The sequence below is a fragment of the Typopeltis vanoorti genome, chromosome 10, assembly GCF_054136105.1.
Source record: "Typopeltis vanoorti isolate ZY-2024b chromosome 10, IOZ_Tvanoo_1.0, whole genome shotgun sequence".
Classification (NCBI taxonomy): domain Eukaryota; kingdom Metazoa; phylum Arthropoda; class Arachnida; order Uropygi; family Thelyphonidae; genus Typopeltis; species Typopeltis vanoorti.
In genome coordinates, this window is record NC_143558.1 from 137,334,089 (window position 1) to 137,349,754 (window position 15,666).

A 15,666-nucleotide genomic window follows, 5' to 3' on the forward strand; every position below is an offset into this window, starting at 1 on the left:
ATAGAAAAAAGAATAAAATTTAACCTGCCAACATATATGGCCTTCCTAGATTATGAGAAAGCATATGATTAAATCAACAGAATAAAATCAATCAATATACACTGTATGAATTGAAAGCTCTACCACAAAAGCAATAGCAAATATAATAGAAGAAAGCTAAATTAAAATTAATAATGAAACAACCAAAAAAATTAAAACCAATAGAGGTCTCATTCAAGGAAGTGGATTATCACCAATACTCTTCAATATATATATATATATATATATATATATATATATATGGAAAAACTTTCAAGAGAATGGAGGAAAAACAAAATCATAGGAATTAAAATATGAAATAAAGAATTAACCAGCCTATTGTATGCTGACGATCAAATTATTTTTGCTGAAAATGAAGACCAATTACAGAAAAATATCTACACGTATTGAACAAAAGAATAGAACAGTATGACATGAAGATCTCAATAAATAAAACGAAATTAATAACATTTCAAGGTAAAGAAATTAAAAGATTCCAACTAGTCATCCACAACAAAGTAATAGAACAAGTGAACAAATTTAAATATCTAGGAAATTACATAAGCCCCAATGGAGAAATCGACATTGCATATAAAAAGCAAAAATTCCTAGCAGTCATTGGAACTTTGAATAGACACTTAAGTAAACAGATGTCTAGAACAACCCAAATAAAACTACTGTATTTTCCAATAGATAACGTGCACATTATCTATACTAAAAAGTCTAAATTCGTTAAAAATGAACATGTGTTGTATACATTTGAAAGGTATGAGAGGTAAATCAAATGTAATAACAAAACTAATGTAGAAGTATTACTTAATATTTATTGAACATTACACTATTCAAATTACGGGAACCTCATCCATATTCCCAAAGTGAAAAGTATCAAGCCCACACAAGTTTTCTCTCAGAAACAAACGAAATTAAGCTACTTTCACTTCCCGGACACACGGTAAATTTTGTCCGACGCTAGTGGAGGAGTGCACACTTAAATTGTTCCTCTTCATAAATCTGAAAGCCCAAGATGGCTAGGTCTTGAAATCCTTTATATTATCTTTTTGTGTAATTCTTTTAGATTCCTGCAGCACATCATCAAATTCCTGCCATGTACCCTCAAGGGGTGTACAGGATATGATAGTACTACATGAAAAATTTACATCATTACTAACTTCCTATCTACAATTTTCCTCCAAATCAGTCTGTTACTTATCAAGACTCCAACATTATCAGATCTTATATTTCTATCGTCTAAGGCACTTTGTACCGTATCAATCCACCTATATCTTGGTCTTCCTCTGGGTCGTTTTCCTGCCAACCGGGCAGAGAACACTTGTTTTGCTAATCTTTCCTCTTCCATTCTATTTAAGTGACCATACCACCTGAGATTAGCTCTGCTAACGCATTCCTGGATGCTGACAATGTCAAGTTCTTTCCTAATATCCTCATTTTTAATATGATATTGCCATTGATGCCATCTGTTCACGTCTCTAATCTTTCTCAGGACTCTCATATCTGCGGTCTCTAGTCTTTGCTCAAGTGTTTTACTTCTGACCCAGCTCTCAGATCCATAAGATAAAACTGGTTTGAACACTGTCTTGTATACAGCTAATTTAGTGTTCCGACTAATTTCTCTCTTATTCCATATGAATTTATTCAATTGACTTCCCACCATATTTAATTTACCATCTTCAGTAAAAATCGTGCCTAAGTAACTCAAATGTTTTACTTGTTCCACAGGTTATCCATTCACAACACAGTTGACATTTTCAATGATTCTGCCTATTTTCATTGTCTTTGTCTTTTTATTGCTGACCTTCATACCATATCTATTACAACAGCTATTCAATTTAGTCAGAGAATCTTGCAGACTTGTAGCGGATTTATTTAGAAGTATAACATCATCCGCATAAAGCAAAGAGCTGACATTAACATCTCCAATTTTGATATCAGGTTTAATACCACTTTCGTTCATAATGTGATCCATATAGATAATGAATAACAGAGGGGATAATGTACATCCTTGTCTCACACCAGATTTAACATTAAACCATCTTCCTGTACTTCCTTCAATTCTAATTGCTGACTTACAACTCAAATAAAGACTAAGTATTGCTTGATATAATGCCCCATTGGCACCATATAACTGCAGCGTATTGAATAGCTTCTCTCTTGGCACCTTGTCATATGCCTTTTCCAAATCGACAAAACTTAAATACAGATCTTTGTTATATTCCCATGCTTTCTTGACTATTTGTCGTAAAGTGAAGATCTGATCCTGACCGCCTCTATTTGGCCTGAATCGAGCTTGTTCTTCACCAAGCTTTTCTTCCACAATTCTTCTCAACCGTTTCTCAAGTATACTTACATAGATCTTGCCAGGAACACTCAGTAGGGAAATACCTCTGTAATTCTCACATTCAGTTTTATTTCACTTTTTATATATGGGTACTATGAGAGCTCTACTCCAATCATCGGGAATTCGTCCCTCAGTCCAGGCTTTCTGAACTATGCAGTGCAGCCACTGTAAGACTTTTATACCACCATACTTCAACATTTCTGGTCGAATATCATCTACTCCTGCTGCCTTTCCACATTTCAAGCCTTTGATGGCTTTTTCTACTTCAAGTATGGATATGTATTCCTGATTGCATGCCTGGTCAGTGTTTTTTATCACTGTGCTGTCGTCACTGCTTGTTTCATTTAGCAGTTTTATCAAAGTAATTACTCCATACTTCAAGGATATCTTTTTCTCCTGTTTTCATGTCACCTTTATCATCTCTAACTCGTTTTACAGCACTCTTTCCTCCATTCCTAAGCTTCTTCAACAACCTCCAGAATATTTTGCCACCTTCTTGATATTTATTTTCTATATTCTTGCCAAAGTCCTCCCATGACTTTTGTTTAGCTAGTTTTACACACTGTTTAGCTTTCTTACATTTGTCTCTGTATTCTGTAAGAGTAAAAGCTGACTTATTTGCCAGGAACTTTTGATATGCTTTCTTCTTTTCCTTCACTGCCTCTTTAACTTCCTGTGTCCACCAGGGAGTTCTGATTTATTTATCCTTGCACACAACCTCACCACATGCCTCTCTGGCAGAATCAATCAATGTTTTCTTCAGAGTTTCCCACTGAATCTCCAAGGTTTGATTCCTGTTCTCAAACTCTTTCATTTTCTTTTCAATGATCTTTCTGCATTTTAGTCTACAGTTCACATCTGAGAGCTGCTCAACTTTTATTCACTTTAAAACTTTCTTACATGTTATTCTTTTCAATATGAAATTCAATTTTATCCTGCTCAAGACTAAATAGTGATCACTTCCAATTTTAAATCCTCTGTACACTGGTGTCCTGCACCAAGGAAAAACATCACTATCAACAATAACATAGTCAATGAGACTTTTCTTATTCCTAGCCTCTTCTCTCCATGTGAATTTGTGCACATTTTTATGTTGGAACATGGTGTTAGTAATAACCAGTCCATGTCCTGAGCAGAAATCCAACTGATATATGCCATTATTATTAGCTTTGCTCTTTTCTCCAAATTTTCCCAAAATATTTTTATGTCTCACAATCATTTCCTACTCTGCTATTTAGATCCTCAACAAGGACCAACTTTTCCTTTTTCATTGTGTCAGTTGCTTTTTCTAAAGCGTCAAAAAATTCCTCCACTTCTACCTTAGTAGAACCTTCTGTGGGACCATAGGCACAAATAAGTCTCATTCTCCAGTTCCCCATTCTAATATTTGCCCACATTACTCTACTTGAGACTGACTGCCATTCAAGAAGATTAGCCTGATATTTTGTGTTGAATACCATGGCTACTCCTTCTTTTCCTTGATTGTCATTTCCTGAATATAACATTTTGTATTTATTGCTCAGAAAGATCTCACCAGTTTTGGTCTTTTTTGTTTCAGTCACCTCTATTATGTCGATCTGGTACTTATCTAATTCCTCAGCTAGCTCCATTTCTTTGCCATTTAGGCTTCTTACGTTGATAGTACCGATCTTTAACTCTGGTGATGTTGAGTTGGGGTTTGTTTTCAGATTTGTTCCAGTAGGTGACTTTTCGCTGTTCGCCCTGGTTCCCTGGCGAAAACAACTGGGGCCTTGTTTAACAGGGCGACACCCCAGCCGGCATGAAATTTTGTCATGTTGTACCATCATTTTTTATTTTGGTTTAACCAATAAGAATACAGTTTGGTCGGCTGAATCCCAAATTGCCAGCCCATCCTCGTTCGTTCAGTATCAAAGTAGATACTCAACAGGGTGCACCACGAGAAGGTGAGGATTGGACATTAGGTCAGAAGCCCTAGTCCGTTCTCCGCAATCCTTTAAAGGCTATGTGGAGGTCTCCTCTCAGTTATACAGCTTTGACCCTTAAGCACCCCTTAAGGGTCTAAATATCTACTGTCCTGCAGCACATGGACAGTAGATATTTTCATACCTTTAGCTCTTTTACTAACAACTCAATCAAACAATTTTTTTTTCCTATGGTTGGCTACAAGCACTTTCTAAACCTTATAGCATGTTTCCTCATATGTAAACATTTCAGAACTGTTTCAGCCTTTTGCCATTCACGAAAACTACTTTCTCCAACAGTGAACAATCTACCAACTTCACGATTTCCTTATTCCTTTGCTACTTCTACCACTTTAAGCTTGAACTGTGCTGTGTAGGATTTTCTCCGAGAAGTACTTCTGTCTTCATGTTGACCACTGCTACTAGCATCGCACATGTTTTTAAAGAATTCCTCCGTTCTCTGTCTGTACTTCCTAACTCTACCAGTAGTTGGCACATGCGCGTTATCTGTACAGAAAAAGGAGTGATGAAAATGTTGGGGTGCACGTTATCTATCGAAAAATACGGTATATAAAATCATAGCCAAACCAATTCTGAAATATGGCAGTGAAACATGGACTTGGGGAGAATGAGATAAAACACAAGTGGAAGCTGCAGAAATGAAGTTCCTAAGACCACTCGCAGGCTATAAAAGAATAAACGAGATAAGAAACAAAGAGATAAGAAAACAGTTATTCATAATTAACATAACAGATGACATCACAAACTATAGAAAGAACTGGAAAAAACCACATAGAAAGAATGAATGAGAATAGATTGGTTTATATTTCCAGGCAATATTTGCCTAAGGGACACCAATCAAGAGGAACACCCAGGAGGAGATGGGCAGACTTTTTAAACCCTTGAAAATGTTACAGGCAAACAGTTGCCTAATACGGGAAGCCATTTGTTCTCTGCTAGACCAGAGCTTCCAATTTGAATTGCTTTAGTTTCTAAATTGGTTTCATTTTTTGAGGATTGTAGAAAGTTCTAGTGTTGAACGATACATATTTTGTAGAAGAATGAGGAGCATTGAGATGATAGTGAGTGGAATGTATTATCTGAGAGTGTGGTGATTCTATAAAAAATAAATGAGTTTAAATTATGATTGCCAAGAAATTATATTCTTGTTTAATTCTTTATCCAAATGTGAATAAAGTTTGTACATGAAGTATCTTCATGATTGGGCTACTTGTATATAGTGGCTGATGACTTCACATCAGTTGCCTTATTATGCAACTAATTATTATGCAACAAAAAAATACTTCCTTTCAGATGTGCATACTACTAAAAATATGGCATTACCCAGACCTGTTTTGATCTTTATTGAGGTGTCATCAGTGGGGAACAACCAGTCCCAGGAAGATACCAAAATTGAATTAATGCAGAAGTCATACATTTCTCATATACAAGTAGCAAGAAGGTGTATCATGTTGTTATTAAAATACTCGGGATAGGTCTCTCATCCCACTGATAAAACCTCAGTATAGGTCATAAAGAGCCAGGGTGGCAAACCTCACAGAATTCTTACCAATATGCATATCCAAAAGGAAATGTCTTGCATTACGAGATACTAAGGCAGTTGATGTGATCATCAGCCTCTATATACAAGTAGCATATGTGAAGATATTTCATGCATAAACTGTGTGTGCTTACATTTGGATAAAGAATTGAACAAGAATATAATTTGACAAGTATAATTAACCTCAAACCATGACAAGTTTGTCAGGTTTGAGTTTTGTGTTTGATAATGAGGACCTACTGTGATCAGTCTTTTATTCCATGGGGATATGCTGGTGATAATATAAGGATATATATTTATTTAATGTAAATCACATTCACAGAAGGTTTGTAAACCTGTAACACATTAGCTGTAGATAATCTGGAAACACTATCAGAAGACTAAAGATGCTTTTTTTTTTTTTTCAAAGTCACTTCAGGCCGCCAATCAAGAGGGGCAGTGGTCTCATGCAGGCTGATGAAATCCATCATGTATCTTGGTTCAGATACCATTAGGATGAAAAGAAAATCTCTATATGAGACCTTCATCTGAGTGCAAGTTAGCAGTCTCATATAGGGATTGCAGGGTTCCCCCCTTTTAGCTTTGGTGTTTTCTTGTAGAACAGGCAAATCCCAAAAGAACACAATTAATATACTGGTCTCATTAGCCTCAGTTGTTTTGACTGTGATGCAAAACACCAATGATAATCATCCAATATGATTTTCCTATTAAGGAAAAGATTTGGGCAAGTTGAGAGAATTCTACATGGGACGTACTATTTGAGTAAGATATGTTCAAATAGAAGTCTATCATCTCTTCCATCCAGATTGATGGAAACTGGACTGCAGAAAATTTAAATTTGAGAAAAGAAATTAAAATAGTTCTGAATTATTGATTAAGTTAGAGGAATTGATAGACTCAGCATATAAAACAGAAGCCATTTTATGTTTCCATACTTATCCTAAAGTGGACCATTTACAAAAATTACTAAAATGGACATAATAGTAAAAAATTTTGAGCTAAAGGTCATAAGGGGAAGGTTTTATGGGAACATTCTCTGACTTGTAATGTCACGACTATCACCTCCAAAAAATGTTCAAGTAAATATATCTTGAAGTAAGAAAAGTAATATGAATGAATGAAGAAACCGGTATTATAAATTTGGGCATAAATGATAAATGTGGTGTCACACATCGAAGATGAAATTGAATTGCACTGAGAGTACAGTGTAGGCTGTGTGTGCTGATAAAATGTTATTTGAAACATTTTATGGAATAATTTAAGAACATTTTTAAAGCATGGCTTGTTAATTTACGAATAATCTAATAATAATAAATAGCAAATGTGTTTGTTTTTGAAGAATTGAGGATGAAATTGAATTTGCATGAGTTTTCAAGTACACATGTTTGTGGATTGATGTGCCCAAAATATATTATATTGTTGTATATTGTATTTAATTATATCAGGTGGTTCCCTTTCTTTCCATTAGATCAGTTGCCCATTCCTTAAATTCATTATGAAAGTTTAGCTTTCTTTTGTTATATCTGTCTTATGGAATTAGTTACTACCTGCATTATGGAATATAAGTATTGAAGTACTGTTGTGTCATTAAGAAAACTTTCTTTAATTTTTGTAAATGGTCCACTTTAGGATAAGTATGGAAACATAAAATGGCTTCTGTGATAAAAGTCAGACATCTTGAAAGGTTTCAAATTGTATTTGTTTATAACAGTTATTGTAAATATTAAATTTAGTAGTGTCTTTATCAAAAATAAAATGAGTCCTAAGTTAACTGATTGCAATATAGTATTACTATTACCAGTTAAATTGTAAGAAATAAGATCTGATTTATCTTTCAAAAATATACCAAGTTATATTTTTGTTAAATCTTTTACGTTTTGTGTAAGCATATTCAAATATCATACTTTTATTTCAGAAGATTATGAAGACGCTGTTGTATGTAGAATTTCGTGAGTATTTTATTCAATTTAAGCTAATATACTTCACCATTATATATGCATTAATAAATATTCAAAAAAATTTTTTTTAAAGGTTATACATTTAATTAGAGCACCTTATCTTTCAGTGAATTGTCTTATATTTCAACTATAATGGACAGATACCTCCTAAAAAATGAAACCTTTTGAGACTGACTTCTAAGAATTTAATTCAATTTTGAAAGTTTATTTTTCACTTGGTTAGAGTATAATAAAATTAGTTTAATCCTTTATCCAAGTGTGAGCAAACAAAATTTGCGCCTGAAAGTATCTTCAGGACTGGGTTAAGGTGGTACAACACCAGGGCAACTCGTTGCAAAGGTGGAGCAAGCTAACTCCTATCTCAGTATCCAATCTCCTATCACGTGTGATGCATGTTTACACAGCCCTGGCATGAACTTAATATACTAATCCCACTGCATTTTATGTAAGATTCATGTTACCAGTTGTCCAGTTAAATTGGCACACTTTCTTCATAAGCCTATTTCCATGAAAAACTTCTGGAGTTTGTTTCCTAAAAACAGTAATAGTTTAACAGCCTATGCTAAAAATATTTCTTAACTGGTAAATTAGTTGGAATCCAGAAAGCTTTTTTCCCATTCCTATTGACCGAGGAAGGAGTCTAACGTGTCTGGGCCATGAGGCCAAATAGAGAACACATCATCTACAAATAGAGAACACATCATCTACATTTGGCCTCATGGCCCGGACACGTTAGACTCCTTCCTCGGTCATCTCAATAGCCTACATCCAAGAATCCAGTTTACTATGGAAAAGGAAAAGAACAATTGTTTACCCTTCCTAGACACCTTAGTCACGTGCCTGCCTAATGATACACTTGCCTTCACAGTATACAGAAAATCCACACACACAGGCAGATACATTCACAAACTCTCCCACCACCACCCCTCACAACAATATGGCATCATTAAAACCCTTACCAAGAGGGCCCACAATCTTTGTTCCAGTGGAACTGCCCTCACTACTGAGCTTAACCACATACACAGAACTTTCCTCTCCAATGGCTACAGCGAACACAGCATCAAAAAAATAATCAATTCCTCCCCCATTCCCCGTCCCTCTCGTCAACAAGAATTTAAAAATGCCATCACCATACCCTACATCCGTGGCACTTCGGAAAAAATAGCCAAGATACTAAAAAAGTATAACCTACACACAACATATAAGCCCTACCGCAAACTGGCTACCCTTATCCGTTCTACGAAAGATCAGCTCCCTTCTCTCTCTCTGCCTGGAGTTTACAAAGTACCCTGTTCCTGTAAGCTTGCGTACTTTGGACAGACAGGCAGATCAGCATCCATCCGCTGGAGGAACACAAGTCGTACATCGTTAAACACAACTATGGCCATTCAGGCTTGGCTGACCATGTTTTGGACACCACCCACAGAGTATCATGGAAGAAAATCACCATGCTCCAACACAGCAAATTCAAGAAAGAGAGACTTTTCTTAGAAGCAGCAGCAGATCTCAGAAACCAACCAAATCATAACAAATACGGTTGCATTAAGCTTCCGAAGATTTGGGAAACAGTCATCACCAGAGGTCCCACCTTACATTCCAGGCCACCTACTACTGCCCTTAGAGGGCGCTCTACCTAGATAGGACTTCATCGTCACCCACGTGGTTGGGCTTAGTATTGTAAGTTTTTGTATGCATGTTACATTAATTGTCTTTGTAATCCCCGTAGATGTCCTAGTGACTAGGACGAAATATAGGAAGTATTAAATTCTATTTTAATTCTTTTTGAGTGTTGTAAAAAATCCATTAAACCTCCAACATAATGTCCTCACAGCACTTAAGCCTCTACACAAGTATGTTATTGTTGATAGTGATGTTTTCTCCCTAGTGCAGGACAGCAGAGCGTACAGAGGATTTGAAATTGGAAGTGATCACTATTTAGTCTTGAGCAGTAAAATTGAATTTCATATTGAAAAGAAGAACATGTAAGAAAGTTTTAAAGTGAATAAAAGTTGAGCAGCTTTCAGATGTGAACTGTAGACTAAAATACACAAAGATTATTGAAGAAAAAATGAAAGAGTTTGAGAACAGGAATCAAACCTTGGAGATTCAGTGGGAAACTCTGAAGAAAACATTGATTGATTCTGCCAGAGGCATGTGGTGAGGTTGTCTGCAAGGATAAAAAAATCAGAACTCCCTGGTGGACACAGGAAGTTAAAGAGGCAGTGAAGGAAAAGAAGAAAGCATATCAAAAGTTCCTGTCAAATAAGTCAGCTTGTGCTCTTAGAGAATACAGAGACAAATGCAAGAAGGCTAAACACTGTGTAAAATTAGCTAAACAAAAGTCATGGGAGGACTTTGGCAAGAATATAGAAAATAAATATCAAGAAGGTGGCAAAATATTCTGGAGGTTGTTGAAGAAGCTTAGGAATGGAGGAAAGAGTGCTGTAAAAGGAGTTAGAGATGATAAAAGTGACATGAAAATGGGAGAAAAAGATATCCTTGAAGTATGGAGTAATTACTTTGATAAAACTGCTAAATGAAACAAGCAGTGATGACAGCACACTAGTAAAAAGCACTGACCAATCATGCAGTCAGGAATACATATTCATACTTGAAGTAGAAAAAGCCATCAAAGGCTTGAAATGTGGAAAGGCAGCAGGGGTAGATGATATTCGACCAGAAATGCTGAAGTATGGTGGTATAAGAGTCTTACAGTGGCTGCACTGCATAGTTCAGAAAGCCTGGACAGAGGGAGGACGAATTCCTGATGATTGGAGTAGAGCTCTCATAGTACCCATATATAAAAAGGGAAATAAAACTGAATGGAATTACAGAGGTATTTCCCTACTTAGTGTTCTTGGGAAGATCTATGCAAGTATTCTTGAGAAACGGTTGAGAAGAATTGTGGAAGAAAAGCTTGGTGAAGAACAAGCTGGATTCAGGCCAAATAGAGGCCGTCAGGATCAGATCTTCACTTTACGACATATAGTCGAAAAAGCATGGGAATATAAATAGATCTGTATTTAAGTTTTAAAAGAGGTAAACCGTGAGTAGACATATCGGTACTCAATAAATAACGGAAAAAACTCACGTAGAAAGATTATTTATTAGTATAATTTTCGCCTGTGTGTCACAGGCATCTTCAGTACATTAAGCTCAAAATTAAACACTAACTGACAATTCCAAAAAGCGCCACCTAAGTAGCTGGTGTAAGATAACTAAAAAGGTCAATAACTTTCCTAAAAAAAAAAAAATACAATAAAAAGTTAGGAAAGATTAGCTGATTTGTAAAGTACTATCTCCCATAAAGGGGATAGACGTAAGCTGTCGGATCTGTTTAAGTTAGGAGACTGAAGTAGAGTTTCACATGTTTCTTTATAAAGGTGTTCCATGAGAAACTGACTTTTGTGAAGAACTCTTGTCTTTCTCCGATGAACTCTGTGTCCAGTGAAGATGGCATGTTCAGAAAGTCTAGACTTTTCAGGATTAAAGTAGTCAATATAAGATTGATGTTCTTCTAGCCGAATAGAGGCAGATCTTCCCGTTTGTCCGAAATAAGATAATCCACAAGAGCACGGAATCTGGTAGACACCTGGATGATTAAGATGTGGAAGCTTGTCCTTAGGAGAAGTGAGAAAGGTGGAGATTTTTCTAAACAGTCGAAAGGCAACACAAATATTCAGTGGTTTTAAAACTTTTGCTATACGTTCACTGATGCCTTGTACATAAGGGATAGTAATGCACGTTATTTCCTCTGTGTTTGAAGTGGATGACATATTAAAACTACTCAAAGTTCTTTTAATGAAGCAATTCTTATAACCATTAGATAGAAAGGAAGAAGTTATGTATTGTATTTCTTTCTGTAAAAGATCGTCTGTAGAACAAAAGGAGTGGGCCCGATGAACCAGTGTTTTAATAGTTCCTGCCTTTTGACTGGAATGGTGATGAGATTCCGCATGGATATAATGGCCTGTATGAGTCTTCTTTCTATAAACTTCGCCAACCAGATGGTAACCTACATTTCTCAGTTTATAGAAAGAAGACTCGTACAGGCCATTATATCCATGCGGAATCTCATCACCATCCCAGTCAAAAGGCAGGAACTATTAAAACACTGGTTCATCGGGTCCACTCCTTTTGTTCTACAGACGATCTTTTACAGAAAGAAATACAATACATAACTTCTTCCTTTCTATCTAATGGTTATAAGAATTGCTTCATTAAAAGAACTTTGAGTAGTTTTAATATGTCTTCTTCTTCAAACACAGAGGAAATAACGCGCATTACTATCCCTTATGTACATGGCATCAGTGAACGTATAGCAAAAGTTTTAAAACCACTGAATATTTGTGTTGCCTTTCGACCGTTTAGAAAAACCTTTCTCACTTCTCCTAAGGACAAGCTTCCACATCTTAATCATCCAGGTGTCTACCAGATTCCGTGCTCTTGTGGATTATCTTATTTCGGACAAACGGGAAGATCTGCCTCTATTCGGCTAGAAGAATACCAATCTTATATTGAATACTTTAAACCTGAAAAGTCTGGACTTTCTGACCATGCCATCTTCACTAGACACAGAGTTCATTGGAGAAAGACAAGAGTTCTTTACAAAAGTCAGTTTCTCATGGAACGCCTTTATAAAGAAACATGTGAAACTCTACTTCATTCTCCTAACTTAAACAGATCCGACGGCTTACGGCTCTCCCCTTTATGGGAGATAGTACTTTACAAATCAGCTACTCTTTCCTAACTTTTTATTGTATTTTTTTTTTTTTTAGGAAAGTTATTGACCTTTTTAGTTATCTTACACCAGCTACTTGGGTGGCGCTTTTTGGAATTGTCAGTTAGTGTTTAATTTTGAGCTTAATGTACTGAATATGCCTGTGACACACAGGCAAAAATTATACTAATAAATAATCTTTCTACGTGAGTTTTTTCCATTATTTATTGTGTACCGATCTGTATTTAAGTTTCGTCGATTTCGAAAAGGCATAAGACAAGGTGCCAAGAGAGAGAAGCTATTCAATATGCTGCAGTTATATGGTGTCAATGGGGCATTATATAGCAATACTTAGTCTTTATTTGAGTTGTAAGTCAGCAGTTAGAATTGAAGGAAGTACAGGAAGATGGTTTAATGTTAAATCTGGTGTGAGACAAGGATGTGCATTATCCCCTCTGTTATTCATTATCTATATGGATCACATTATGAAGGAAAGTGGTATTAAACATATCAAAATTGGAGATGTTAATGTCAGCTCTTTGCTTTATGCGGATGATGTTATACTTCTAAATAAATCCGCTACAAGTCTGCAAGATTCTCTGACTAAATTGAATAGCTGTTGTAATAGATATGGTATGAAGGTCAGCAATAAAAAGACAAAGACAATGAAAATAGGCAGAATCGTTGAAAATGTCAAGTGTTGTGAATGGAGAACCTGTGGAACAAGTAAAACATTTCATCTACTTAGGCATGATTTTTAGTGAAGACGGTAAATTAAATATAGAAATGGACAACAGAATCAACAAAGCTGGTATGGTATGGTAGGAAGTCAAATGAATAAATTCATATGGAATAAGAGAGAAATTAGTCGGAACACTAAATTAGCTGTCTACAAGACAGTGTTCAAACCAATTTTAACTTATGAATCTGAGAGCTGGGTCAGATGTAAAACACTTGATCAAAGACTAGAGACCACAGATATGAGAGTCCTGAGAAAAATTAGAAGCGTGAACAGATGGCATCAATGGCAATATCATATTAAAAATGAGGATATTAGGAAAGAACTTGACATTGTCAGCATCCAGGAATGCGTTAGCAAAACTAATCTCAGGTGGCATGGTCACTTAAACAGAATGGGCGAGGAAAGATTAGCAAAACAAGTGTTCTCTGCCAGGTTGGCAGCAAAACGACTCAGAGGAAGACCAAGATGATACAGTACAAATTGCCTTAGATGATAGAAATATAAGATCCGATAATGTTGGAGTCTTGACAAGTAACAGACTGATTTGGAGGAAAATTGTAGATAGGAAGTTAGTAATGATGTAATTTTTTTCATGTAGTACTATCATATCCTGTATACCCCTTGAGGGTACATGGCAGGAATTTGATGATGATGATAAAGTTAAGTTTGTCTCTGACTTTTTCATTTGTTTTTCTTTCTGTCCAGTTTGTTCTATTGATTTTTCTTAGACATTTCATTTCAAAAGCATTGAGTTTATCCTTTTTTTTTTTTTTTCATAAGATCCAGCATTCTGAGCCATAAATTACTGTGGGAATTATCATTTCTTTATATATCTTTAATTTCAGTTCTTTGCTTAATCTTTTATTATTCCATATTTTTTATAGTTTGCCCATTGTTATTCATCCATTATTGATTCTGTATTTTATGGTTTTGAAATAGTCTATTTCAAAATCGATCTATTTTGAAATAGATCTTCAGTGATCATTGATCCTAAGTAATTGAATTGCTTTACTTGTTTTATATTATTGTTTCCTATTTTCATTTGGATTGCTTTTCTTTTTCTTCCTATTATCATTAGTTTTGTTTTACTAAAATTGATTTTCATATCATATTTGTTACTTGTTTGACGCAGCTTGGTCGTAATATTTTCTAATTTTTCTTGGCTGTCTGTAGTGATAACTATGTCGTCACCATACTTGAAGTGAGTTATATTTCTTCCTTTTACAGTTACGCCTTTACGCATCTGTAGTCCTACATCTATTATTATTATTAATTTTATTATTATTATTATTATCATTATTATATTATTATCTATACACTAAATTATACCCAGCAGGCACCCACCCTACAACATGGAAACAAGCCTGTATATAGCCAGTTCCCAAAAAAAGGTGATGAATGTCTGCCCATCGACCCCAGGACTATTGACTTATTGCTCTTATCTCAATTTCAGCCAAAGTAATGGAGAAGTTTATCAACAGTCAATTTATTCAACACTTGGAGACTGGAATTAGCCACTAATTAGGTGGTCCTTTCCATTAATTAGTGACACCAGTATGGATTTTGCCAAACTAGATCCATAGGAGATCTCCTGACCTACATGACACACTTCTTGACTTATTCCATGGAAATGTTTGGAGAAATTTACGCTGTTGCACTTGGCATCTTTAAGGCTTTTGATTAGTGTCTGGCATTGAGGATTTCTCAACAAATTACCATCATGTGGACTGCCTTTGTCCTTGTGTAATTGGATTGCCAGTTTTCTCTCAGATCTATCTCAACGTGTAATGGTAAATGGTGTTCTCTCTTCAGATTTTCCTGTCCCTCAGGACTGCTGTTGCATCCACCCTCCTTCTGATATATATAAATGACATGTTCTCATTGACTATAAACCATATTCATAGTTTGCTGGTGATAGTACTGTCTACTTATCCAACTCATATAACTAGCCTTGCAGTGCCGAAATATCTTAAAATTCAGGTTCTTCTGTACTAAGGGCCCTTAGTACAGTGATCTCCACAGTATTCTTGGTTGGTGTGAAAACAACAACCTAGGTCAAGTTCAATGCTTGCAAAGCATAGTTTTGCATGTTTTCTCATGAAAAAGACCTCGTATCATCTTCACTTGCTTTTGATAATACTTAGCTGAACTGTCAAGACCAAATCTCTCTTCTCGTACTGACTCTTACTCCAAAGTTTTCCTTAACACAATCACATCACTTCTATAGCATTATCAGCTTCCAAAAAACTTGACATCTTTTTCTGCTGAAAACAGTACTTCTCTTCTGACCAGTCATTTACTCTGTATAAATCTCATTTCTGGCCAACATTGGAATGCTGTTTTCATGTTTAGGGTGGTGCTCCTAAGA

At 35.6% G+C, this 15,666-nt stretch overlaps 1 protein-coding gene across 3 annotated transcripts in view; it reads left to right on the plus strand.

Annotated features, from left to right (window-relative positions):
• lili (LMBR1-like protein lilipod) overlaps nucleotides 1–15,666 on the plus strand; it is a 434,111-nt gene that overhangs the window by 25,090 nt on the left and 393,355 nt on the right. For 2 of the 3 annotated variants that reach the window (XM_090398849.1, XM_090398851.1), the window contains exon 3: nucleotides 7,794–7,827. In XM_090398849.1, coding sequence (XP_090254975.1) covers nucleotides 7,794–7,827 — 34 coding nt within the window. The remainder of the gene's footprint in view (nucleotides 1–7,793; nucleotides 7,828–15,666) is intronic. The other variant, XM_090398850.1, reaches the window with a different exon arrangement.